Genomic DNA, 25,548 nt, shown 5'->3' with positions numbered 1-25,548 from the left:
GCCATCTCCATACAATCAACAATGAAAAACAAAGCCAACCTCCACAGACTTTCATTTTACTCACTGCCTTCAAGCTATTTTCCATACAAGTGTGAAATGTCAAATTTGCCTACACTGGGTCTGAAACCACAGGACTGGGATCGGACAATTCAGTTGTGGTATCAAAGTCAAATGGGATTATGGGTTACAGATTTGGGACTGGGGTATAGGATGGCTGGCATGAAAAGAGCTATGGAGCTCTGGCTGTTATGGTTTGGCAAGTGAGAAGAAACTGTGGTTAATCCAATTTTGAAAACAGCCTCTTATTGCTTTGCCTCCATGAGAACCATCACTGGAATGAACCCCAGGTCTTTTGAAATATTCATTAAATATAAGATTCTCCCTTGCCAGAAGAGCCCAGCAGCCTGGAGTATGTAAAATCAACCCCATAATCTGGGTATGTACCATGCAGGGCAGAGAGTCTGGCTGCCGTGTGTTGGCTTTTATTCTTTTTTGAGATTCTGGATTGTGTCTCAGTCTCCCCTGCTAAAAGTATCCTAGTTTGAATAAATAATTTGATATTTGGTAAAAGTAGGAGAAATCATGTCTGTATAGGCCATTAGTTGGAGTAAACTGATTGCTAATTACTGGCATCCCAGTTTAGAAAGAGGAAGGAATTAACAACATCATAGGGTTTTGGCCAGCGTGCAAGGTGTAGATGAGAAAAATCCAGGCATGACACCAAAGGCAGGGAGGAGGGATGGCTACGGGAGGAAAGCGGGATGCTCTGAAGAAGTTTACTGAAGAGTCAAATGTTGATGTTGTTTTTGCCAAGGTGGGACTAGAGGTGTTCTGTTCAGAACCAAGAGAAGATGTCAGTGAGGTAGAGGCAGATGTTTTAAAAGGTCACTGGTAGCTGATGCGGTGTCACTGCTGAGTAATTTCGCAGATGTTTTGTTGATCACTTCCTAGTCCTAGGAAATCCTCTCATAGTGTAGTTGTGGATCCCCACACCTTTGGGGCAGCTGCCAAAGCAGAACCCACGTGTCTCAGGGATGCTAGAAGGGCAAACTGATGGCGGTAATGGACTGGCCACCTATGAAGAGAGACGCTGAGCCTGGTGCTGTAACGGGTGTCTCTACAGACCTGAAGGGAGCTGCTGAGGTCAGGTACCCCTGGGCAGGCCAATCCTAAGGAAGGTCACAGTCAAAGTGGTTTCAGGACTGAGGTATACTGATACATGTCTCATAGGTAAATCCAAGGGAGCGGGAGCCCCAGTGGAAGTGTTTCTGGAAGTTTTGACTCCTTCCAGGTCTGCCAAATGTTGCTTCTAACAAACAGCGTGCCACAGCACCAGCTGGAGCAGCAACCCCTGCACCTGATCTGTCCGGCCCCCCACCCTCATCTGCCACTCGCTCCTTCTGCCCCTTGTCCAGGCTCCAGTGTAACAGGAGCTGGAGCCCACCAGCTCCCACCCATCCCATCTGTCTCCCACCCAACCCCAACCTGTCCCTGAACGCTCCCGCTAAATCCTATTGCCCTGCCACAGCCTGTTTGCGTTTCAGCTGTCTGACAAGCCCCTTTCATCTTCGGTAAAAGGTGCCTGGCCAGCAAACAGCCCCCTCCCGCTGCACTCCTCTCCGTCCCGCACGCTGCTCAGTAACCCCAAGGCCAGGAAGAAGCTGAGCGGGGTCAGGGTGGCGAATGGCCTCCCTGCCAGCTTGGCCTGTCAGGGCTGAGCCGCTTGGGCGGGCTGGTCACGACAGGCCTGGCAGCAGCTGTTCAAGGACCACCCTGCCAGGGTCCGTCCTCCGCCCGGTGCCAGGTCAGCTCCCCAGGCACCCTCAGGACCACCAGTCCTCCTGCACCCTCCGCCTCAGCTGACCCGTGTGCCTGGGGCGGGGGTTGACCCCCAGCACCCCGACCACGGTGTCCCTCATGCCCCAAGACCCTCGCTTCACGCCTGCTGGCACCCCGCGGGGCCGGGGCCCTCCCCGGGGCCCTGCCCCCGGGCCCCGGCGTCCCCAGGGGCGCCGAGCGGCGCCGGGCGGCGCCCAGCGGCCCCGGCCCCGGCCCGGCCGCGGCGCGCCCGCAGGTGGCGCTGTTGCAGAGGCCGCCGCCGGCGGCCGGCCCGGCGCGGCGGGCGGTGGGTGCCCGCGGCGCGGCGCGGCTCCGCAGAGCCGGCGGGAGGAGAGCGGCGGGAGCCCGGCGGGAGCCCGGCGGGAGCCCGGCAGCGCCTGCGGCGCGGTGTGTGGCAAGGAGGGCCTGAATTTGCCGGTATTTACGCCTCTCTGAGAGCCCCGTGATCCTGAGGGACGCGGGGGGACCCCCTGAGGAGGCGATGCGGAGTGGGGCTGCCACCGGATGGGCAGTAGCATTAAAGACTTGGCAAACTATGGCCTCTTCTCATGATGTTTTCCCTTACATAAAGAACAGCAATAAAATTTAAAAAGCAGAGTAGTTTTTCGCTGAAGGAAAACAACCAACCAACCCTAGCAGCCAGCCCGAGGGCAGCCTTCCCCCAGATGGGAGACCTGCAGGCCCCGGGCCGCAGCACCGGCACAAAATGGCACCCGCCCCAGCAGCAGCGCAGCCGCTCCGGGTGTGGGGGACCCGGGTGTTTCCTCACAGGATCTGGCTCAGGGTTGGGGCACGTCTCGGGAGGGATCGGGGCTGTGTGGCAGCCCTGTGCGGGGCGGCGATGACGGCCAGCTCTGCCGAGCTGCGCCGTGCCTCTGAGGGGGTTTGCAAGGAAGGGGTCACAGCGGCTCCTCGTCTCCGCTTGGCTCCTCTGTGTGAGGGAGAAATGGAGAAGCGAGATCCCAGTCCTGCTGAAGGGGTGCTCCGGGCTGGCCAGACCGGAGGGGAAAGGGCCAGCTCCCTGACGGGCCGCTGAGGCCCGTGAGCGTGTGTTGTGCCTAAAAACAGCGTGGACACTGAAAGAAGAAACAAGCGCTTGACAAAGATAACCTGGAGTTAAGGGGAGGATACTTCACAGATGCGATTTTTTTTCTCTTCTAATGTCTTCACCCTCGAGGATGACGGTCTACACCCTCATGGGTGAAGAGTCCTTGAGGAGGACGTTGGGGAAGGAGGTCTGCCGCCGCCTTCCCAGGGGTTTCCACTGAAGAGCACAGTCAAACCCGACTGTCAGAGCAAGCGTAGTGGTTACTGACCGCCTGTGACGGGGACATGCAAGCCAACAGCCACACTCCAGTGAGGACCGTGGGCTGACAGCAGATCAGAGGTCAGCTGCAGCCGTTTTAAACAAGTGACTCTCCTGAAAGGAGCTTAGCTTTTTTACTGCCCTGCCTGCATGTAATTGAGTTTTTTGTTTCCCTCCTCAGCTCGACCTCTTCGCTTCACTGCTCCACAGCTATTATGAACTCCTTCAGCTATTTATGTGCTTCAAATGGACCGACACTGCCTAAAAAAATCCTTAAGGTGGAGTTTTAGGAAATTGGTCAGAAGCCTTAGAAACTGAGTCATTGGGGATGGGTAGAACTTTGCTTTTTTCTTCCAGCTGCCTGCTGTGTGTTTGTCAGATAGGGATTGAACTGAGAAAGGGTCCTGGAGTTCAAACGCCCTCCCCGCTGCAGCGAGGTGGAGCGTGGCACAGGATGCAGCTTATCACAGATAGCAGCTGTGTGTATCAGGGGTCTCCGCTTCCCTCTCCCATGCTGCCTGCTCGGCTCCCTGCCTCTCCCGCGGACGCTGCGGGGAGGGAGGCTGGGGTAGGATATGGTTTTCAGACCCATTAACAGCTCTTCAGCCAGCTAAAGTCTGTGTCACAGGGCATATCCTGCTGATTCAGCAGTAGAGGGCAGTTCCTATCTCAGGGGGAAGGAGAATAAAAGAGATAAATCTGCTTTGCCTTAGGAGGCATGAGTTACACCTTTCAACCCTGTCTGAGTGAAACGTGGGCCTATATTACAAAACTCTACTGCTTCACTCACATAGTTAAGGCAGTATAATTTCTCAGCAGTCAACAAAACTGTACAGATATAAATGTAGTCACCAGCATTTACCAACTACTGAATTATAACTTCAGCTGCAACAGATACTCTGCTCTGTCGAGCTGTGTGCACACCAGGCTTTGGTGGTTGTGGTATGAAAGTTCGGGGGTGGGAGGAACCTGGAGGTATAAGCAGATAAAAAGTATGAAAAATTACTTTTGTGGGGGAACAAAGGGGGTTTTCAAAGAACATTTCAGAAGGTTTGAAATGTATCCACAATTGTTTCATTATTCCCACTTCCCCCAAATCCTCTTTGTATTATCAAAAACATTATCCAGGGGTTATTAAAACACCAACACCATAGCCTATAATCATTTGATAATGAAAATGCAAAGTACACAGCAATAAAAGGCACGATGTTCTCCGTGAGCATCCCCTTATTCCACGAGTTGACAACATTCATTATTTTCTTTTTCACTTCTCCAGGGGAATAAAGGATGATTTTTACACAAGGAATGTTTCTGTTTAAAATCTGGCCCAGGAGCTCGGTGGCCTCTGTTTGACTGTCCTGACTCACCTCCCCGCAGCGGCTGTGATTCCTGGGGGCAGGGGAAATGGCCCTGCGTTTTTGGCGTGGTGCTGATATCCTTCAGGGGACCTTTGGCTGAAGTGACCAGGTTGTATGAGAGCTGTAAGGAGGGTGTTGCAGGAACATGGAGGTGTCTGCACTGAGAGGGAGAAGGAGCTGAATAGTAATGCAGAAGGGAAAAAAAGTTTTGTGGATACTTTTCAGCCTTGGGCACTCAAGAGAAGGTTGAGAAGGGAAAGAAATAAGAAAAGCAGCATATCACAAAGTGAAGAGAGCAGTGACATTTTACAGCAGCTGAAGATCTTCTCCACAGTGTTTGTACTCCTTTCATGTGGTGCTATCAGAGTTCTTTGCGAGGGTTTATTATCGTGTTCTCCCAGACAGAAAGCAGACAGCCATCCTGTGACCCACATCCTGAGTTTTACAGCCCTCCTTGTCCTGTGCCATCTGGGGTATTTATAGTGTGACCCACCGCTGGGAGAGCAGAGGACTTCCTTTATACTCTAAACATTATGCTACAATAATAATGAGAAACTGGGACAAATGACAAGCCTTCCTGCCCACAAAATGTCATAACCCTGCCCCTTCAAATGACGCGAGCTGGCTAGGTCAGCACGCTGTTTGCTCAGCGGGTTTCAGGTTACTGGCTGTTGTTGCTACTACAGTGAAACTGAGGCTAAAGGCTGTATCTGGGGCAGTACACCGAAAGTGAGTCTAAATACCCGCAGGTTAAATGGAGTAGGGAAGGGGTAGGAGGAGAAGCTGAAGCTCCCCGGTTAGGGCAACATCTGTCCACCCAGCACTTCCCAAGGACTGGCTGTTAAATCCACGGCAAAGCGAGATGCACCTAGCCCTTGAAGTACACCGCTGCAGAGCAGTAGTATATCCCCTCAAAGAGATTTAAGGGCTTTTTTGCTGTTGTTTTTGGCCAACATTTGCCTGAATCTCAGTTATTGTTACAAGAAATGTTCTTATTTTAAGGGGTAAAAGGAGGGAGTTGCCTGCCTTCCGTTCTGCATCACCCCCTGAGGTATGACACTTCTGCGGGCTGGCGTTAGCACTTCACTGCATAAATGGTGCAAAGGGACTCCCGGGGGCTGTTTTTCTTTCCCCTAGGAAAGGGAAGATTCAGAGAAAAACAGAGAGAGATAATACAGCTTTAACTGAACCTGGGCACGCATACCATTGTTACCCAGGAAAGGTCAAACATGCTCTAGGGCTGCAACAGGTCAGTGGGTGAGATAAAGAAGATGAGGTGCGTGTAGAGTAAGATAAGAGCTAAAGGTCTGATAGGATTAGCCAAGGGTCAGGCGTGCGTGGGCTAGTGTGGCAAAGGGCGAGTGAGCTGGTGGCTCTCCAGCTAGTGCTGGAGAGGGGGTGAAGGGAAGCCCTGCAGAGGGCAGGGTTTCTGGTTGACTTAGCAAGAAACCTGCGTGAGGGCTGAGCTGCATCCGCTCATCCTTGGCTGCCCCTGTGCTTCCTGCTGACTTGCTTTGCAGGCCGGGGTGGGCCTGAGCACCTACAGATTTGTCTGGAGGGAGCATAGACTACGTTGGCCAGCCCGGTCCCTGTCTGATGGCAGACAGCAGAACATCTGACCGCCTGAAGCATCTCATGGGAGTGCTGGCCAGGTAACATCCAAGAGCAAAAGCAAGAGACGGCTCCCTGCTGGTGTTGGCCAGCATCAGCCTTGGTACAGCTGCCCACCTCTTTGCAGAGAGGGTGGGTGGCAGCAAGCGCAGAAAGGTCTCTGCCCTCATGCCCTCACCTTTCCTACTGGGCTGTGTGTGTAGCTCCCCAAGACATGTCCAGCCCCTGGCTTTGAATCATCAGGTCTCAGGGTAACAGGACGATTTGGTCCTTAGGCACTCTGGGGACTTCTTCCTGTTGTAGCTGATAGCAAATGGACCAATTCTGTTACGTATGTTGTTACTTCTGGAAAAAGTAATGAACAATATGTGTGCATTGATGCAGGGACCAAAACTAAGGTGAAGAGTAGAAACAAAAAACCCACCCATCAGCAACTGGAAAGAACTGAATGCCTGCCTTCTCTTACTGGCAGAAAAAAGTAGGAAAATTGGTTTGTAGACTCAGACTGGGTGGAATATGAGATTGTGCTGGACTACAGATTTTTATACTACAAGGACGTGGGGAAGGAGAGGCTATAGTGAGATCAGATTGGCTGGATGATGGAAAGAAAAGGAGAGGCACACTGCCACACTGATGTCCACCTTCAGCCTCCCCAGATCTGTTGGGTCTTTTGCTCCACAGGTTTGTTGGTGACAGGCGAGGAGTACCAGGATGAATCTATTGCTTCTACACAGCAATTTATGTGAGCATGACAGTAAGGTCTAACCTGCTTGTGAGCCAGTGTCAAAAGACAGAGCTGCACATCCTAGCCATGAGTAGCCTACAATTTTGCCTGAAAAAAAAAAAAAAAGATTTTTTTTTTTAAATTAGCTCGGTAACTTAGCTCTCTTGAAGTCCTATCAGCACAGATACAGAGCATGCCATTCTCTACTGCAACACAGCCAAAGTAAACTATCCCAGTGCCATATCAACTTCTGCGAAGGGAGTGGAAAATACTGACATGGAGTAGAAAATGCTCTGCCACCGTAGGTTTACCCAGAGCAGATGGCTGGTTGCCAGGCAGTACAGGAGGAATCGACTCCCGCGCAGAGGCAGAACATACCCTGCATGTAGCAAGCAAACAGAACACAACCTGGAAATGAGGGACCTACACTCTGTGCTGATCTGACAAAGTGTGGATGTGGAAAGTAATTCTTTCAATTAGAATCATAGAATCATAGAATCGTTAAGGTTGGAAAAGACCCTTAAGATCATCGAGTCCAACCGTTAACCCAGCACTGCCAAGCCCACCACTAAACCATGTCCCTAAGCACCACGTCTCCCCGTCTTTTAAATGCCTCCAGGGATGGGGACTCAACCACTTCCCTGGGCAGCCTGTTCCAGTGCCTGACTTCACCCTTTCGGTGAAGAAGTTTTTCCTAATATCCAACCTAAACTTCCCCTGGCGCAGCTTGAGGCCGTTTCCTCTCGTCCTATCGCTTGTTACTTGGGAGAAGAGACCGACCCCCACCTCGCTACAACCTCCTGTCAGGTGGTTGTACCTGATGGTGTAAGAGGCCAGCCACACCATCAGGTTTTGAAGTGGCAGTCCCCTGCAGAATGTCGCAGCCTTTAAGCACTTCACCAATACATTTATCTTTCCCAAAGGCAATGCAAACATCAGAGTACACGCTCCATTTTGCCCCATGATAACAACATCAACAACATCACAGAGGAGCGTATCCATGCAAAATCTTTATTTGGAGAATGTCTGCTCTTGAATAACAGCCCCCTTCCAGTTTACACGTAAGCCCAGAAACACAGTATTTGCATTATGCAGGAAAAAATACACAGAAAATTCTTAAAACACATTCATCTTCTGATATCATATAAATAGTATTGTAATTGCTTACCCCCATTTCCTCTCCTCATCCCTCTACATCTGCCTTTGGGCTAGTTAGAGAGCAGCAAACCATGGCAGTGACATAGTATTAGTTTTGGAGATAGGCCACAGTATCTTGAAAGTCAGCATGGAGAATTAGCTGCATTGTATAAGGACGAAGACACAAGGATACTGATATCCTGTCTAGCACGTATGTCTCCTTGTTGTCCTTCCAGGTTAGGAATGGCTTTTGGAATGATTCTGATTATTTTCTCTGCTGGTCCAGAGCTCGAAAGAAGGCTGAGATTGCTGCTGTTGAGGGTGGAAAGTTCCTCCTTCATTTTATAATCTGTATGTTATTGCGGTTTCTCTTGGCTGGGAAATTTCATTTTTATTTCTAATCTCAGCCATGTGTCGGTCAATTCTGACTTAAGTTCCCTTCACCCTCTCCCTGCTGTGCAGCTCTGCAAGCCATATTGCAAACATATTTTTCAGCATGGGTGGGAGGTAATATTGTGGTTTTGGGCTTTGCTATTGATATCAGGATTTCCCTTTTTCTTTGTTTGAAACATTTTTTTCCTTTAAAAATAGAATTGATGGTAAACAGCTTTCATTTAGTCCCCGGGGGAGGTACCGTGAACATTTTCATGCAAGTTTGAATAAGAATTAAATCACAATTTCCCAACTTTTCTAATTACTTCAATGATATAGTCATCATCTCATGAAATCTTCAGCTTGATCCTTTATTGGGATTATGCAGAAGAACAGGAGTTTAAGCTTTGTAGCCTCCATTTGTAATTAAATCTCACTCCAGTAAATTAGGATTGCAGCATCGTCCTTTATTGCCAGTGGAGGGAAATTAGGGGATCGTTTGATCCTCAACCAAGAAAATACCAATGATGTCCTCCAAAAGGACAGCTTTACAGAAAACTTTCAAAAGGCTGGCAAGCTCTCAATCCTTCCCATTCCTTTTAACACTGTCTCTCTTCTTTGAGCTGATGGCTCCTGCCAAGTAAAGATTCGCTTCTCACATACTTGCCTCTGTCAGATCTCGAACCTGGACAAAAGTGCCCACTTTGCAATTGCAAGAACTGCTGCCATTTAAAATGCAAGGACATTTCACTTCTACTTTTCTCCCAATCAATCCACTAGTTTTTCCTTTGAAAAGGGGCAGTGAAGAAAATATCAACATTTTGACCCAAAGAGAAGGTCAAAACTAACATTCAGCTGGCTGTCCATGTGGCAAAGGCAACAGAATGTTGACCTTAGATATTAATATTGATTTATGATATTAAACAAACAGAATATTTTACTGAATTCCGATATTTATATGTAAATAGGCTTGATGGGACTGGTTATTTTTGGAGGGTGACAGATTAATTCTGTTACTTGACCACTTTAAGCATGTGCTGTCCTTCATTTTTGTTCAGGAGTTATGGGCTGTTTCAGTATATAGACTTACCTGCTCCCGGCATCAGGAGCTGAGTCAAGGAAACGGGATGGTTTTGATACAGGGTGGTTTGCAGTAAGGACTAGCCTGTCATCAGACCCATGGTATGGAATACAGCAGTCCTTCTTGTGCCGCGGGAAGGTTTCTTGCGTTAGCAGCTGACACTACGCCGGTGACGGCGAGTCGCTCCGAGGGGTTTCCCTCTGCCTCCCCACCCCGCCCCATTCAGCTGTGGTGGCAGCGGGATGTGAGACACGTACTGACCGGCTCTTCTCAGACCACGCTTCTGCCCAGTTCAGAGTGCAAGGGGACGGGAGCGGGGGCCGAAAACAGCGATTCTTGGTGGCCAGCAGCCTGCAGTTGGTGCTCAGGGAACCGCAGGAGGGAGCGCGTTCGCCTCGGGAGCCCGGCGGCCCCGGGCGGCCCCCGCCCCGCCCCCCGCGCCCCTCCGGCCGCGCCGGGCCCGCACCCTCGGCCCTTCGGGAGCCCCCGGAGCCCACGCGTGACTGCTCTTTCTCAGGTAGAGGATAAGAGCCTGAAACTACACTTCTGGCCAGTTTGGCTGCTGCTTTTCCTCCATCTCGAAGTAGATCCCGTTGCCGGCGCTGCTGTGGCCAGCAGGAGCAGGGAGGTGACAGTGCCCCTGTACTCGGCACTGGTGAGGCCGCACCTCGAGCGCTGTGTTCAGTTTTGGGCCCCTCACTGCAAGAAGGACATGGAGGGGCTGGAGCGTGTCCAGAGGAGGGCAGTGAAGCTGGGGAAGGGTCTGGAGCACAAGTGTTATGAGGAGCAGCTGAGGGAGCTGGGGTTGTTTAGTTTGGGGAAGAGGAGGCTGAGGGGAGACCTTATTGCTCTCTACAACTGCCTGAAAGGAGGGTGTAGCGAGGTGGGGGTCGGTCTCTTCTCCCTAGTAACAAGCGGTAGGATGAGAGGAAACGGCCTCAAGCTGCGCCAGGGGAAGTTTAGGTTGGATATTAGGAAAAACTTCTTCACCGAAAGGGTAGTCAGGCACTGGAACAGGCTGCCCAGGGAAGTGGCTGAGTCCCCATCCCTGGAGGTATTTAAAAGACGGGGAGATGTGGTGCTTAAGGACATGGTTTAGCGGTGGGCTTGGCAGTGCTGGGTAAATGGTTGGACTTGATCTTAAGGGTCTTTTCCAACCTAAACGATTCTATGATTTATGATCTTCCTGGCACCTTAGCACTGCCACCAGGTGCTGTCACTGCCACTAACCCCTTAGGCTGACTGTCCCTTCTGGATTTCAGTAGGGTAAATGGAAGGAGATGGCAGGCCCTATTTAGCTATCCATCTCCTGAGGAGGCTCCCCATTAAACATTTTGGAAATGTATAAACCAGGCACGGGGTTCTGCATGAATTTCTGGGAATGCTCGTGAAACCGGTATCTTCCCAAGCAAGCCCTTTGATAACCTGTCATCCAACCCCAGCTTCCCCAGCTGCAGCAGTACAGCAACAGCACAAGCTGGATACACAACTGCTTGTGACAAGGTGATTTCTGAGGTTCCAGCTCTGCTCCTCCTCCTGAGGATAAAGATCAACGCACAGTTCTTCGCTGCTGCTCTGCAGTCACACGGCTGCATCGCCAGAGCCGCTGGAACCAGGCTGCCACATCCTCCTCCTCCTCCTCTCCATCCCTCAGCCCCGAGCGCCCGCCGCTGCCGCTACCAGTGACGGCTGCTGCCGTGACAGTTCTATGCACCCATCGAGGCAGGCACCGAGAGTCACCATTTACTGGTTTTTAACTACATCTGGTGTAAAAGGAGCTTTCTGTTGACTGCTGTTTGCAGCTGGCAAAGGGCTTCTGGAAAGCTGTTCGGCTCTGGGACCATCCAGCCCATCCCGATGGCTGACATTTTAATTATGGCACGGGTACTGCAGAAACACTGAGCCACAATCATTCATTAAACCGTACTCCGTGTATTTCTTGGTTGTCTGTATCATAGCACGAAATGAAACAGCCAGCGTTGTTAGAGCAAGACACCAGTTTTAAAGCAGCACTAACTCCAGGCTTTCATCCACTGGTCAGTCCCATACTACTGCAAAACAAAGCTTACCAACTTTCTAGGTTTTAATTTCTCATTCTTAGCCAATAAAACCTTCCCTGCAATATTGCTGCTTCCTATTTCTTTCCTTTTTTTCTTTTTTAAGACCTTGGCTGTTTACAAGCATTGGAAAAGTAATTACTTGACATGACTGATGAAACAGACGTGTTGCAAAATCAATTAACCAACCCCCTCCCCATCAGAAGAAAATAAAATGCACAGAAAGCTCTTGTTCCACAGAGACACGACCTGATACCTTCAGCAGGACTGGTTATCTGTGACAACTTACAGTTCTCCAGAAATCAAGGATAGATTAAAACTTTCAAGTTACTGCCAGGCATCTCAGCTTTACTGGGAAGTGGGATGATGAGAGTTGAAGCAATTCTTTTTAAGAACTGTTTTTTATGGGCAGAATTGGGACGGGGGAGGGGGGAAGAAATATGTTTTGTAGCTACTTACTAGCCCCCAGATGTCCTAGATGGTGATGAAGAAAGGTGGATATAGTAAGAGCGGCGGGAACAGTTTGTCAACAAGTATTGCTACACAGCATGCACAAGAGTTAATAAAATAAATTATACACCACATTTTCTTTTCAAACAAGCTTTAAATAGTCCATATGTAACAGAATCATGTGTTACAGACAAGAAATTCTTGCTGCCAAAACACAGGATGAGTGTTTTTTCCTGTCGTTCTTTCCAAATTACAGACTTAGGAAAAAATATTTCAAGAAATAAGAAGATTTTAAAAAATAAAATTACGCTAAAAACCAGAAAAGGCCAGTAGAATAGACCGGTGCAGTACATGAACATCAGAAGAATGTTAGTACACAGGTACTTACAAAAAACACACAGGAGTGGACGTAAAGGCTTTAAAGACACAGATACTATGCAGGCTAATTCAGTATCAAAGAGCAGAATGCATAGGCTTTATTAGAAACTCTGTGATTCATGCATTTGTGTGTGCAGATAAAATATACTTAAAGCCATGTATTTAATTGCCATCAAGAAGACACCTGAACTCCTCCCCAGCAACATCAGTTGACTTCAGGGAAGAATTAAACCCAGGTTTGTTTATTTTTATACACTGGCCTAATCCAAACCCATAATGTGTAAAAGGGAACAAAGTAGAAGAAAGCAACCAGGTATTTTTCTGAGCCGCTCAGAGACACCCGGACAAAGATCCAAACCCACTTTTTGGTCATCACCGTCACTGGAATGTAATGGCAGCAACACAAGCCCGGACGGTTCTCAGCTGTGTCTCAGAAAGTGGCTCCAAGAAGAACGATCCAAGGGTTGAGGGGAAAAACAGAAATTAACCCTGTAGTACATACATACATACATACACAGACGGCTCTTTTCAGAACAAAATAAGGTAGCAGTACTGACTATGTGGCAATATGGAGTGTGTATTAAGATATACAAGTGAAATCTGCTTGGGGCACCTTCACTCAGAGGGATAAGTCTTCTTAAAATATTATAATAATAATAATAATACTTCTTTATACTTGCCACTTGTTAGCAATTGTTTACATCGTAGAAAAATAGATAGTATTCTGTAACAAGAAATATAGTTACTTTGTTAAAATGGGCTATTTTAAACCAGCTACTATTCTTTCATATAAAGAATTTCTAAACAGCAAAACAAAAATAGGTAATACTGAGTGCAAAACAGCCAGTGGTATACTTTGCATTGGTTTGAAACACTAGTTGCCAGCTACTATAATTACACGTTCTGTACACTGTACTACAAAAGTCTTCCATCTTTTAGAAACTTTGGGGTTTTTGCTTTTCTTCTCTCTAGGTGGCAAGTAAGTATTTAATCCAAGTAAATTCAAACTCTGGAAGTCAGAAATCATTTCACAATCAGTCTTCGCTACCATTCTCTCGCATTCCTTCCCCCGTGTAGTGCAGCAGCACTTTCTACTTATGGCCAAAAATCCCTTAAGTTAAACAAAGTTTAGACTGTAGATACTTAGAAGTTTAGCTTACAAATTCACATTCTTTTAAAAATCATTTCACTGATCTCCCACGTTTACATTTACACCAAAGAGAAAGCTCAAAAGCCTCACTTCATGCATTTCATCATCCCCGCTGAAGACTGAAATAGAGTTCAGATAAAAACTCTTTGCCAATGGTAGGTATTAAGTCTTAAGGCTACAAAGCCAGATGGTTCCAATGTAGAAGTCAGATTTTTCTGTGGTCTCCACAACAGTTTCAATATGAATAGCTAATTCCTAGTGACAGTGGTAAAGGCATTATGAATACACCGTGAACACCACAAATGGAGGCAATTTCCAAGCATCAAAGAACAAAAAACAAACAAAAAGCACCCAGAAAAAACATCAGTGAAACATTCTTAGTAGAGCAGAAATCTCTATTCTCCTCTCCGTTCATCTCACACCTTTTCAACTTTGGTGGGGTCATATGTATCTGAAAAAAGACAAGAAAACACTATTAATAATGCATTGTGAAATCTATTCAATGTTGCTAGCTGCGGAAATGAGATATCTTTTCCCCAGTTTTCATTAAAAAAAGAAGCGAATACCGGACTTACAGCCTTAAAGATACATACTACATTCCTGACCCAAATTCTGTATTTGTGCCAGTGTAATTTGGGAGCAACTTGGATCAAATGCATGCAGATGTAATTTGGGAAACCTTGAGTAGGTAGGAACAAGCACACTGACTGCTAAGTGATTACTTCTAGTTTCCAGATGCTTTGACAGGGAGAGAAAGACATAAGATTTGCCCCCCTTGTACTGAACACTAAGGACAGGTAAATGCTTTAAGCATCCCAGCAGGGTGTTTAAGGCCAGCTGAAGAAGTGATGGTGCCATCCAGTCAGCAGGGTCTTTTCATGCGATTGCAAATCCTTGGTTTCAGATTAATTCAACAGCATACAGGAAAGCGCAGCTGCGTTGCATCACTATGTTTAGACCGTCTCGCCTCAGTCTGCAAAACCGCAGCTCACGTTTTGAACATTATTCACTAAAGCACTGGACTGGCTTACTAACATCGGTCTTCATTTTCAGCCTGCCTCTTGTCAGTTCACAGGACAGACCAGACTTTGCCTTTCTTTTCCTGAAGCCCAGAGGACACTCTTCTACCAGATTTTTTTATTGGGTTTATCCCAGCATTGGCCATGAAGTGAGCAGATACGAGCCTTTTTCTTCACCCTTGTGATTGTGGGATAGGATTGCAACGAAAGGGCTTTGCTTTGTGAGATCTGCCTGCCCTGTGCCATCACGCACACACCTGACTTACCCCAGGCTCCTTGGGATGCACGGTCACGGCACGGAGGAACCAGGGCTACCTACAGAGGAGTCTGTAGGCACACAGGGGCCTGGACAAACCGGCACTGCAGCCCGTGCTACCATGTGCTACTTGCTGCTCTTGCGCAACCTGGGTCTCTGTGCTAACCTTAAGCGTCCCTCCCGTAGGCTGTGCTCCCACAGCACTCACATTGAAACAGTTGAGCATGAAAATAGTTGCACACATGAATATCACACTTTGGAGTCAAACGCTCACCCTCCGGACTTTTATGTTGATGTGAGTGAACGTCTTCATTCAAACAAGCATAAAAATCCTCAGAGGGAAGTTTTTACTCCCGTGTGCAAGTGGTCCATCTGCAGCATCCAGATCCGTATCAAGTGGGGACTGGCTAAGACAGAACTTCTGGACTTGGCCCCAGTGGGTGGATTCCTGGTGCAGGATCCTTTATCGCTTCTCTTGCCCACCCTCCTCAAATTGCGAGGCTAGCCAAGAAAGGAGTCTGTGCCAGCAACGCCTGTGTTTTCAGAACTGCTTATCACTATTCAGCCTCTTCTGGTATTTCTAAACTTCAAGAACAGACACTACATGCATGCAAAAAAATCAAGAGGAAAAAAGTTTTTGAGGGCTAGTGCACTCCAGGATAACGCTGCATCTTTCTAAGCTTAATGCACTGCTGGTGTGGGAAGATGCCTCTATAGCAGTAATATTTTTTCAATTGTGAGTATTTTGCCATCTAAACTGCTAGAACGTACAAAAATTCTGAACTGTTCTGTGTGATGTTGACGTAAGAATAAAAATGGATTTACATTTCAGAAACCTGATCTTCCTAAGGCCAGGCACATTCACACTAATAGAACTTCCCACAAAATTGCAGGTGCTCACTGTTTCGGGGAGAAAAATCAGGCCACAAGCCACGGAGCCTCAGCATGGCTCAGTTTATTCCTTGAAAGCTTACCCACACCCTCAGCCCCCAAACCAAGGACGCAAAAGGGCCAGACTGCCAGGCTATGTCACACTTCTGGGGGAATAAACATTGGAGTTCTAACACTGATACAGAAATGTTTATTCAACATTTGGTTAAGCTCATTTGAAACGCTCTCTACAGAAACAAAGCCAAACCAGCAGCCTCATGGAAGTAGTCTTCAAACAGCAAAGGAGAAAAGACAACCAGTGCATTTGGGAACACTTGGCGATGTTCTTCTAATGGCAGTATTTGCATAGTAAGATGAGCTTCTTGCACTGAGTTTCGGCAGAGCTCTTACTCCGAGATGACTGTTCCTCTGCCAAGCTGCATTCTACATGTGAAAGCCTGTTTCTGCTAAGGCCTCTAGCCTCTGCGATGGGCCCAGTCTGCAATTACAAGACTAGTATCACCCTGCCTCGCTCCAAATAGAACAGCCTTTAGCAATATTTACTCTTTAAAGGCAACAAATACAATGGTTTTCCAGGATTAATTCTCATTTTGGCTTTCAATGGTACCAGTGAGCTAGTCTGGAAGCTGGAGTGAGGGTTAACAGAGGAAGAGACAACATCAGGCCTTTCTACAAGCGTGAATCTTCAGTCCTGCCCCGCTAAGGTGGAAGATCTTGTGGCCATCAACAAGTCAGGGTCTCTTTGGACGTGAAGAGACCAGTGGAGGAGACACCTTCCCGCCCCGTGTGAGTGCGTGCTACCCTGTGTTACTGGACGTGGGCCACAGGAAGAGACATCCGCGCTGTCCAGACGTGGGCAGGGCTGTTACGTCTGCGAGGGAACTGCTGCAATGGGAACACACTGCAGAATACAAGCCTGGCATTGTCAGCAAGAGGGATAAATTTAGACCTAATTTACTGCGGAATAACTCTCCAATAAAACACACACAATCTGTTTTGATACATCCCTGAAGTCATGTCACCACAACAGTTATTTTCTTCACTCCAGCAGAAGCCCCAAGGGAGGAAAGCATATGAAATGCATGTGGGGCATACTAGACCTGATGGGTACAAGGGAGCTGAATTAGCCTGTTTGGAAAATCTGGTCTAGAGAAACACAGTTCAGAGCAGAAAGAGACACAGAGCTGTGGGATACAGAAAAAGACATGAAGGGAAAGGCTGCAAGACTGCAGGAGCCAATACTTAGAACTCATACAAATATTTCTCTTCAGATGGAAATACATAAATCCACTTTAAAGTATGCTCCATTTAGTTTCAGTCCCTCTGTACTGGAAAACTGTGAACAGATTTATATCGATGAGGTTTAATGAATAACCTGTGCAGATTTCAAGGTAGAGTGTCAGCTGTTACAGAGAGGATGGAAAAAGGAAGGAGGAGATTAATATTACTTTAACCACTTTCACACCATACATTTGCTCACTCCAATTAATTTAATGGACTAGACAGGTGGCCTGGGAGATTTATCCCTTTACACAGATCTATGGCAACAACTGATTTTCAGTTGTTCAACACAATGCTGTATGAAAACGGTTTCAGAGAGAGAACAGCTCATGTTACTTTGGGGATGCATATGGACTACAAAAGTTTACATGCTTTTGAGAGACGAGGAACACACACACACACATTAAAAAAAAAAAAAAAAAAAAAAAAAAAGGTGTTCACTGAAAAAGTCAGCTTTCCATTTGACCTGGGGATAACAGTTATTCTCAACATCTGATCTGGAGAATATTCATGAGAGAGAGAATTTTCCAGGTCCCTTAATGGAGCCATTTCCCAGAGGCTTCACAAAAGAACATCAGATTTTTATTTTTAGTTTCTTCTGAACTCTGATATAGTATGTGTCTACTTAAATATTAGAGAGGGAAAAATGGGTATTCAAGGAGAGGCTATGATTAAACCACTACATGTTCCCAAACACGGGCACAAGAGTGACTATCTTTGAACTCTGCTGTTTGAAGCTGTCCGTTCCCTGAAACAATTAGACAGAGATAAGACCTCAGGGAGTGCTCCACTCTCTGTGAATGAGTTTCAGTATCACAAGTGAGTTTTACAGTAACTTTTCCTGAAATGGGATCAGAGAACACTCATGTTATCTCTTCCACAAGGAGAGCAAAGGGGGTGGCAACCAGACAGGGGTAGTACCACCTACAGCCTGTTACTATTTGAGCAGCATTATGTGGGCATAAGCAAAACGATCATGCCCAGTACACAAGGAAACAGTACTGACTTGAATCTCCCATAACAGGGTCTTACCTAAAGAAAAATCTCTGTCAATCTTCTTCTTGTCCATTCCACCTAAATATCCGTTTTCACTGAGAGAGATTACACGCTTGGAAACAGCCCCTGAGCTTGCCAGTTTGCTTCCTCTCTCCTCTTGTACCCTCGACAGCTTCTCCTCGTCCACCTCCTCTCCTGAATCTGCGCTCTTAATGCTCAGACGTCTCATCCGGGACACAGAGTCAACTTCTTTCATTCGCACTAAGCGATCCATGGCAGTCCGGCTAGGTGGAGAAGTGAGCTTGCCTTGGAGTGTCTCTATCACTTTCGAAGTGCTTCTCACTCTCTTTTCTGAATGCTGATACACAGCTGACTTGCAAACCAAGTTCTGGTCCTCACCGTGGCTAGGACTTGCAGGTTGTTCACGAATTTGCTCAGTTACCAGTGTTTTAGCGCTGGCTTCCTGGTGAGAGGTCTGGCATTCATCAGGGTATACAGATCGTCTTCCTGCTCCAACAAAGAGAGCACTCTCTGTCCAGCCACACTTTCGTCTGCCTTCATAAGAACCATCTTTTTTTCCTTCTTTGTCACCTACTGTGCTCCCCACGGATGACTCAAAGTCCTGGGCACCATTTGCCGGGCTAGTGCCTGGGCGGGGCCCAACGCGGTCATCCAGAAGGAGAGACTCCACTGCTATATCTATACCTAAAATTCTTGCAGCTCTTGCCTGCAATGACTCATTCACAGGGATTTCCACTGCATTTGCATTTGAAGAGTGATCAGAATTGTTAGCACCAGGTCCTGGGGCTACATCAAGCCCTACTGACCTCAAATCCGGCTCAGAGCGCCCTTGGTTCCTCTTTGTTAGTGACAAGCGCACTACCGAGCCTCTCTCTAACACCGTATCATTTGTGGGAGTTGCACCTTTGCTCAGTTTAACAAAGTCTAGGTAATTTTGGTCTTCACTCATCTCCTGCAAGACGGGGTTATTGAAAGGATTACTGTGACACGAACTGCTTGGGCTACTGGACAAAACCCTCTTGACAGGGCCCACGCGAACTGGCTGCTTGCTTGTTCTGCTCTTGGCTTCCTCCGTCCTCATTTCTGTTATCAGACTTCCATCTGCTGGCCTGACTCCTTCACTGCTCCCTCCTGGCTGCGAGAAGCCTTGAGAGCCAATGCAGCCCGGCTTGCCGCCATGCTCTGTCCCCATGCTCCAACTTTCAGACTTACTTTTAACTCTTCCTGACTTAAATACAGGTACCTCTGGCACAACCGTTTCTGATTTCCCACTGTGTTTTGGCTCCTGGTTCGACTTCTCATTTCTGGATGCCCTCCTCTGCATAAGGGCACCTGCCTGCGGAGAAGCCGCAGCACCTTCCAGATCTTCTTCACTGCTTGTGCTCTCCTCCTGCCCTTGCAGCTCCTTGTTAAAACTTTCTAGCTCACTTATTGCATCCCAGGGACGGCGGCTTACAGGCTTCAACAGGAACTGCCCAAACAGCTCTTTACTGTTGCAGGGAGCGCCTGCTTCTCCCTTAACTACATCTCCCTTGGAAAGAAGGCTGATTTCCCTCTCCTGGGCAGGCACGGGCTGGCTCTGGTGGGCTTTTGGGGAGGGGGCCTGAAGGACCGAGGTGGCAGTCCTGGAAAATGCACTGTTGCTAGACTGGCTGAGGTACATCTGACCCTTCATACTGTAAGCGCTCTGTCTGCAGCTTTTCTCGTCAGAAGGTAACTCTGTCTGTTTTGACCCTGTTGTGGATGCTGTACATCCTAGGAGCTTTGGAGACTGCAGTTTGTTACTACTGGGCTGCCCAGGCTTTGTACCATGGAAAAATTGTGGGCTTTTAGGTTCTTCAGCAAAACTGGTCTGTGTCTGCTGGTCTTTGTACTGATCACCTGGCCAGGAGCCAGAGTATTTGAGCTCTCTGTGTTTTGTAGGCTGAATAAATCTGAGGTCATTCATTTGTTTGAACTCTTCTGGTCTCCACAGCTCTTGTTTTTGTAACTCATTTTTATTGGTCATGCTTCCTGTAAGCGCTTGCAACTCCAAGTCTGTTGAAGACATACTTAAGAGACTTTGTTCTTGCAAAGCCCCATTGTTATCAAACCCATTCTTATCAGGGCTCTGGGTTATGTTGTTGTTCCTATCTGTATCTGGCAGATCGGATTCTGATTTAACTGGGATAGAGACCAAACAAAATATAGTTTCATTCATTTTTTTCTTTGAACTCTTTTTGCTCTGCATCCCAGTTCCAGGTTCAAACTTTTTCACTTTTGTAACAGTCTCACAGGTGCTGTCCATATGTGAATTTCTTACAGAAAGTTTGCCTTTTGTGTACTCCGTGCTGGCTTCATTACGGGGGCTGTGATTAGTTGTGCTACAACTGTCTCTTTGGTCCGGCAAGGCACAATTTTCCTGATCTCGGATGGATGGTGCCAACCATCTGTTGCTATGGGTGGAGCTGTCGGAAGTTCTTTCTTCCTTTGCAGAATTGGACAAGTTTGATGCATCCAAAAAGGCACTGTTGTACTGTACTTCAAGAACTCTCTCTTGCAAAGCACCAGAACTGGGACTACATGCATTTTCAGTGTATTTAGTGTTGTCCTGCAGACCTTCTGGTGGTGCAATTTTAATATGTCGTATCCGAGGATCATCAAAGGGAATATACTGCACAGAACGCAGGTAGTCAGTGGGGTGCCTCACATGGCTCTGCTTCCCATGAGGAAGACGGTTGTCTTTGCAAGGGTCCCCCCCCACTTCAAAAGTATTCGCAGCTGGTCGTTGGCAGGGGACAGCCCGCTCTGCAGGACCCTGCTGATCGCTGGTGGCGTATGTGTTGATGTTAGGCACTTCATTGAGGGGCTGTGGGGTCACGTTTTGGTGAGGTGGGGATTTGTAAGAAGGAGGAGGTACATAGACCGGGGGCTCCAAACCAGAGTCTTGAATGCAAGCATCTTGCCTTGGCTCATTAACTTTGGCTAAGTAGGAGATGGGTTCGTCTTTCTGGTAGTGGTCCTGGAAACCCACAGTTTCTGCAGGTGCTCTTGTCTGCCGCTGCAGCTCATAGGACAGAGGCTTCAGAGGTCTCCCATACTTGGGTTTCACCAGGGGAAGGAAATGGCCTCCCGTTTCGTGGTGCTTGGCTGGTTCCACACTCAGTCTGTTTGGGGGATAGGAAGGGGCTTTAGTTACACTGAGCGAGTTGTTACTGTTCAGCAAGGGCATATCCACGCACCTCATGCTCTCTGGCGAAAGGACCCTCGGCAAGGACTGTGATTTCCCTTTGTTGTGGGTGCTCAGTACGTTCTCTCCCAGGGTCACTGAATACAGCTCTTGAAGCAGCTTCTCCCTGTCCCCCTCAGACACTTGCCTCCCTACCTTTTTTGGCTGGTTCCAGCTTTCCATTCCCAGACTTTGCCATTTGCAGTCACCAGGCACTTCACAGCTCTCCTGCAAGCCGCTCCTCCTGACATACCCTGCACCCATCCCCACCTTCAGGTGACTCTCCTTGAGATGCCGGGGTGCTCCCGGGGCTGCAGCCAGGCCTTTCATTTCCACACCGCCTTTCTGGGAATAGCCCAGGAGCACGCTGAAGTCCTGTCCTCGTCTTCTCCAGTAGGCAAGATCTTTGTCAGTCTTGGGCTGGGAAGACCATGCTAATTGTGGCCTGTCATAAACCCTGAAAAAGAAACACAGTGTCACAGGCAGTTTGCACAGATGCCCTTTCTTTCCCTTATGGGTAAGGCCATTAGGAGGTCAAATGTTGAGTTATGCCAATGAGGTTTGTGTAATCTATTTGCAGCCAGATGACTGTATGATTTTAATGAGAGGATTTAAAAGTCAGTCATTAACATGAGTAAAGGAAGGGACTGATGCTCTTCTGGCACATTGTTAGCTATGCAAAGCTGTTAGAAAGAGAAACAAATGCACACAGTTACGTGCTATGCAAACATGCACAGCCCTCCTCGACGGACACCAGAAAACCAGAAATGATTGTTTTGAACTTATTTCTGCACACTGCTTCATCAAAATCTATAGACATCAAGGGGACTACTGTGGTACGCAAGTTTAATAGGAATCCAAAGCTAAAAAGCAGAGGTAGGGAGAGCAGGTAGGGGGCTATTTCATAAGATATATTCTGTAAGAAACGTGATTTGCATCCTAGTACAAGAGCTGAAATTAAACATGTCATTTCCAGTGTTGATTCTTGTTCATCTTTCAAAGGGAACAAATTTCTCCAAAGTGCGTGCTTTGGATGAAATGATACATGCCACAACAAGGGTGATGTATTAGCACAGTTCTGAATAAGACAGAACCAATATTTGAAATCTAAAATACCTCAAAAGAAGTATAACACTATTAAATAAAAGGAGGATTAACTCCAGCAATCTATTACTGAAATATGAAAGACATTAGACATTTTATTGCAGATTAGAAATTCAGAACACAGATTTACATGAACAGAATAGGTTCTTTGTGTGTTCTGAACAGACTGCAAACTATTTAATATATTATTGCTGAACAAAATCGGTACCTTTCTATATAAATAATTAATCTTCTACTTGAATCGTGTTCTGCTATTCTTGTACCAAAGGTGTCCAACAATATAACTGCCTTTACACTATGTAGCTGCCACCAGCATAAGACTGGAAAGAAAAATCAAAATTGACAGAAATAGGACAAGTATGTAGATAGAACCCAAGAATTTCTTTCTCTTCCCTCCACCCCAAGGTATATAAACAGTGTCATCTGGCTCTTTTTTACTAAAAACAACGATCTATTCAAATAGTAGTTTGTGAAAACATAATACAATTCTAAATTTGGAATGAAAACTAAGCAATCCAGATCCACAGCAATTTTCTTGTATGTATGTTAACTTCATCCTATGACTATAAAAGTTTAAAAACCAAACTGGGATAAGGAGCACCTTGTTCATATTAATTCAACTGGATTAAGACTTAACATCTGAACAAAATGTTCTGCCTCTGAAGCCCAAAGTACGGTTTGATTGCTGAACCCCAGGAAGTAACAGGCTTCTTCATTAATCAGTGAGACAGAATAGGACACCTCCTATATTGGAAAGTTGATTGCTGTAACAATGAACATTTCCATGCCTCTGTGCATGTGGAAACATGCAGCTGAACAAATGCTTCCGCCTTCTGAGATTATCAAATCTACCTTTTCATCTCATCCCCATGCTGCTACAGCACCATTTGTATCTGTGTTTACAAAACAAGGTGAGAAACAGGGACTAGCGATAGTGAGGAGGGAATGGACAGATTGCTCGTTCTGTTTGACTTTAACCATCATCGTAAAAGGGTCTACAGAAATCGCCGGAAGTAGAGAGTCATCGACTCCAAGATCAGCACAGACTGTTACGATTATTTAGTTTGACATCTTGCTCAACACAGGCCATCAGACTTCCCCGAAATGATTCCTGCTTCAGTGGTGGAATGCCTTTTAGAAAGGCATCTAAAAATCTTGATCTTTACATTTCCAGAGATATTGTTGCAAAGCTTAATTCACCATTAAAAAAACCCAAAGTAAACCCAAATTCTTATCAACCCAAATATAAAAACATGGCGGGAAGGAGGTATGGTAGTCAATAATACTGAGATTCGCAACAATTGCAACTAACAGCACAGGAATGGAATGGGGGGGATGTTTAAAGGATTTAATAGGAAATGAGGAATGGGAAGGAAGCATTACTCGACTCTTTCCTAGGAAACCACTAAAACAGACGAGTTTTGGTTAGTTTGCTTTTTTAAAAACAAACAAAACCCAAACTCAGACATTCATTAAACTAAATTAGCCCTAAGTTAGGACAGCTTCAGTTACAGGAAGGATGTTCCTCCATTTATTAAAAGCTGTTTAAAAGATTAAGTTTATTTTTAAAGATTAAAAGATTAATAACTAGGCTCCAATAATAAATTTCTGAACATGATACAAACCACTGTGACCCGTACTATGTCATCATTGCAACGTGAATGTAGGAAAGACACCTAAAAGGAGGTATTTAGAGCATTTCAAACCTGATCTTTTCTATGACCTGTTCACAAGGTGGACAGTATCAGTCTCTCCAGCTTCTGGCTGAGGTGCTAGGGGTGGTTACACCGACGGCCTGTTTCCTGGGCCCCGCAAGCCTCTGGAGAGGATGGCACTGCACTGCGCAGTGGGAAGAGGGTGCTCCGCAGTCTCCCCAAGGGCCCTCCAGCTTGGCTCCAGCCTGAAGACTCCTCTGCTCCCAAAGATGGAGGGTGGCTCCTGCACACCTGCACGCAGCAGGCATGGCAGGCAGGCGGCAGGCAGGCGGCAGGGCAGCACAGCACAACCACACTGCTTGTGGCTGCAACTGCAGCAGAGTGGCTCCTTCCAGGATATATGACACTTTTGGCTCTTGCAGTCAAATGAAGTGGTGAGATGGGGAAGCATCCAAGAGCCACCCCAAGTTCAAAATGCTTCACTACAGTCTCAGCAATGCTACATCTCTGGATGGCGAATGCCAGTCATGCTGCAGTCTTTGCGTCCATGACATATCAATGAAGAGACCACACAGTCCCTCCTAGCAAGCAGCTAGTCTCTGGCTGCCACTATGCCATTCTGTCTCACTCCATGATGCAACGGTACTGACGCACAAAGAAACACACACCGGGATACAGTGGCTTGCAAGTTCTTCACAGCTGGGAAGGATGCCAAGGATGGAGCGGTCCCATGGGACCAACTGGGAAGATTTAAGTGCCAGGGACAGAGCAGTCCCATGGGACCAAGGAGGTAGATTTTCACATTATGAACTCTTTTCTAACAGGCCTGCTTCTAATAAATATCACATTTACTGTCATAATGTGCTTTGAATTGATTCTATATAAAATTAATCCAATGAAACCATTTTAAAAAATAAGCTATTGCTAGCGTTATATGAATTTTAGGCCTCTGCAAGAAACGAGGCCATCAGTCCACCCTGCACCGGCTGCATGACTGCATTTCACTGAGCTGCCGCCCTCAGAGGAGTGGGTTGAAGCTGCCGAGTTCCCCAAGGGCAACGCTGGACCAACACGACGTTGCACAACCTACAGAACAGGGCTGGAAGTGAAGGAGCATGGCACAGTCTATGAAGTCAAAACCCTGCAGAATGAGGCTACTGCAGGGCTATCTAACAACACCGTGGGAGCTCCTGTCCCTGTATCTGGCTGCCAGCATGCAAGCAGTAGGCGTTAGGCACCCAGTAGCTCAGGGTGGGTGAGCCGCAGGCACCAGGACAGACTTTGCACCCAACGAAGAGGCACTGTTAAGAAATTTCCAGGATTTGGCAACAAGGGGAAAAAGTTTTCAGAGGGCTGTTCTGGACACTGGCAGCTTCTGTTCTATTTTGGGATCCTATCCTCACATACGCTCTTCCAAGCCTCAACGTTGGGAAACACCAGTACACTTTTCTAATTTTTCCAGCAGGTAATCTCATTAATGATGCTATCTATTTATCTCTAAATTTGCTAGCTACCAACATAGTTCCTCCCACACAAACAGCTAAGCAAAGTGCCTCTTCTCTCCACTCAGAAGAGAAGCAGGAAGAAGTTCTCCTTCTGTGAACCCTCTCATCTCTATCCATAGGGTCAGCTTTCCCATTTTCTTTGCCTTGTC

At 47.1% G+C, this 25,548-nt stretch overlaps 1 protein-coding gene across 3 annotated transcripts in view; it reads right to left on the bottom strand.

Annotated features, from left to right (window-relative positions):
• Positions 1-12,474: 12,474 nt before the first annotated feature.
• JCAD (junctional cadherin 5 associated) overlaps positions 12,475-25,548 on the bottom strand; it is a gene marked incomplete at its 3' end in the record, with an annotated part of 29,261 nt that continues 16,187 nt past the window's right edge. The window contains exons 1-3 of one of the 3 annotated variants that reach the window (XM_082325372.1): positions 21,292-21,524; positions 17,943-21,073; positions 12,475-13,914 (exon numbers count right to left, since the gene is read on the bottom strand). In XM_082325372.1, coding sequence (XP_082181498.1) covers positions 13,880-13,914; positions 17,943-21,073; positions 21,292-21,386 — 3,261 coding nt within the window. In that variant the 5' untranslated portion in view covers positions 21,387-21,524. Of the gene's footprint in view, positions 13,915-17,847; positions 21,593-25,548 lie in introns of those variants that run through there. The other 2 variants (XM_082325371.1, XM_082325370.1) reach the window with 2 other exon arrangements.

This window comes from Platalea leucorodia (genome assembly GCF_965183815.1).
Source record: "Platalea leucorodia genome assembly, chromosome: 1".
Taxonomy (NCBI): domain Eukaryota; kingdom Metazoa; phylum Chordata; class Aves; order Pelecaniformes; family Threskiornithidae; genus Platalea; species Platalea leucorodia.
The sequence above is the reverse complement of the archived record's forward strand: the minus strand, read 5'-3'. Positions and strand labels throughout refer to the sequence as shown.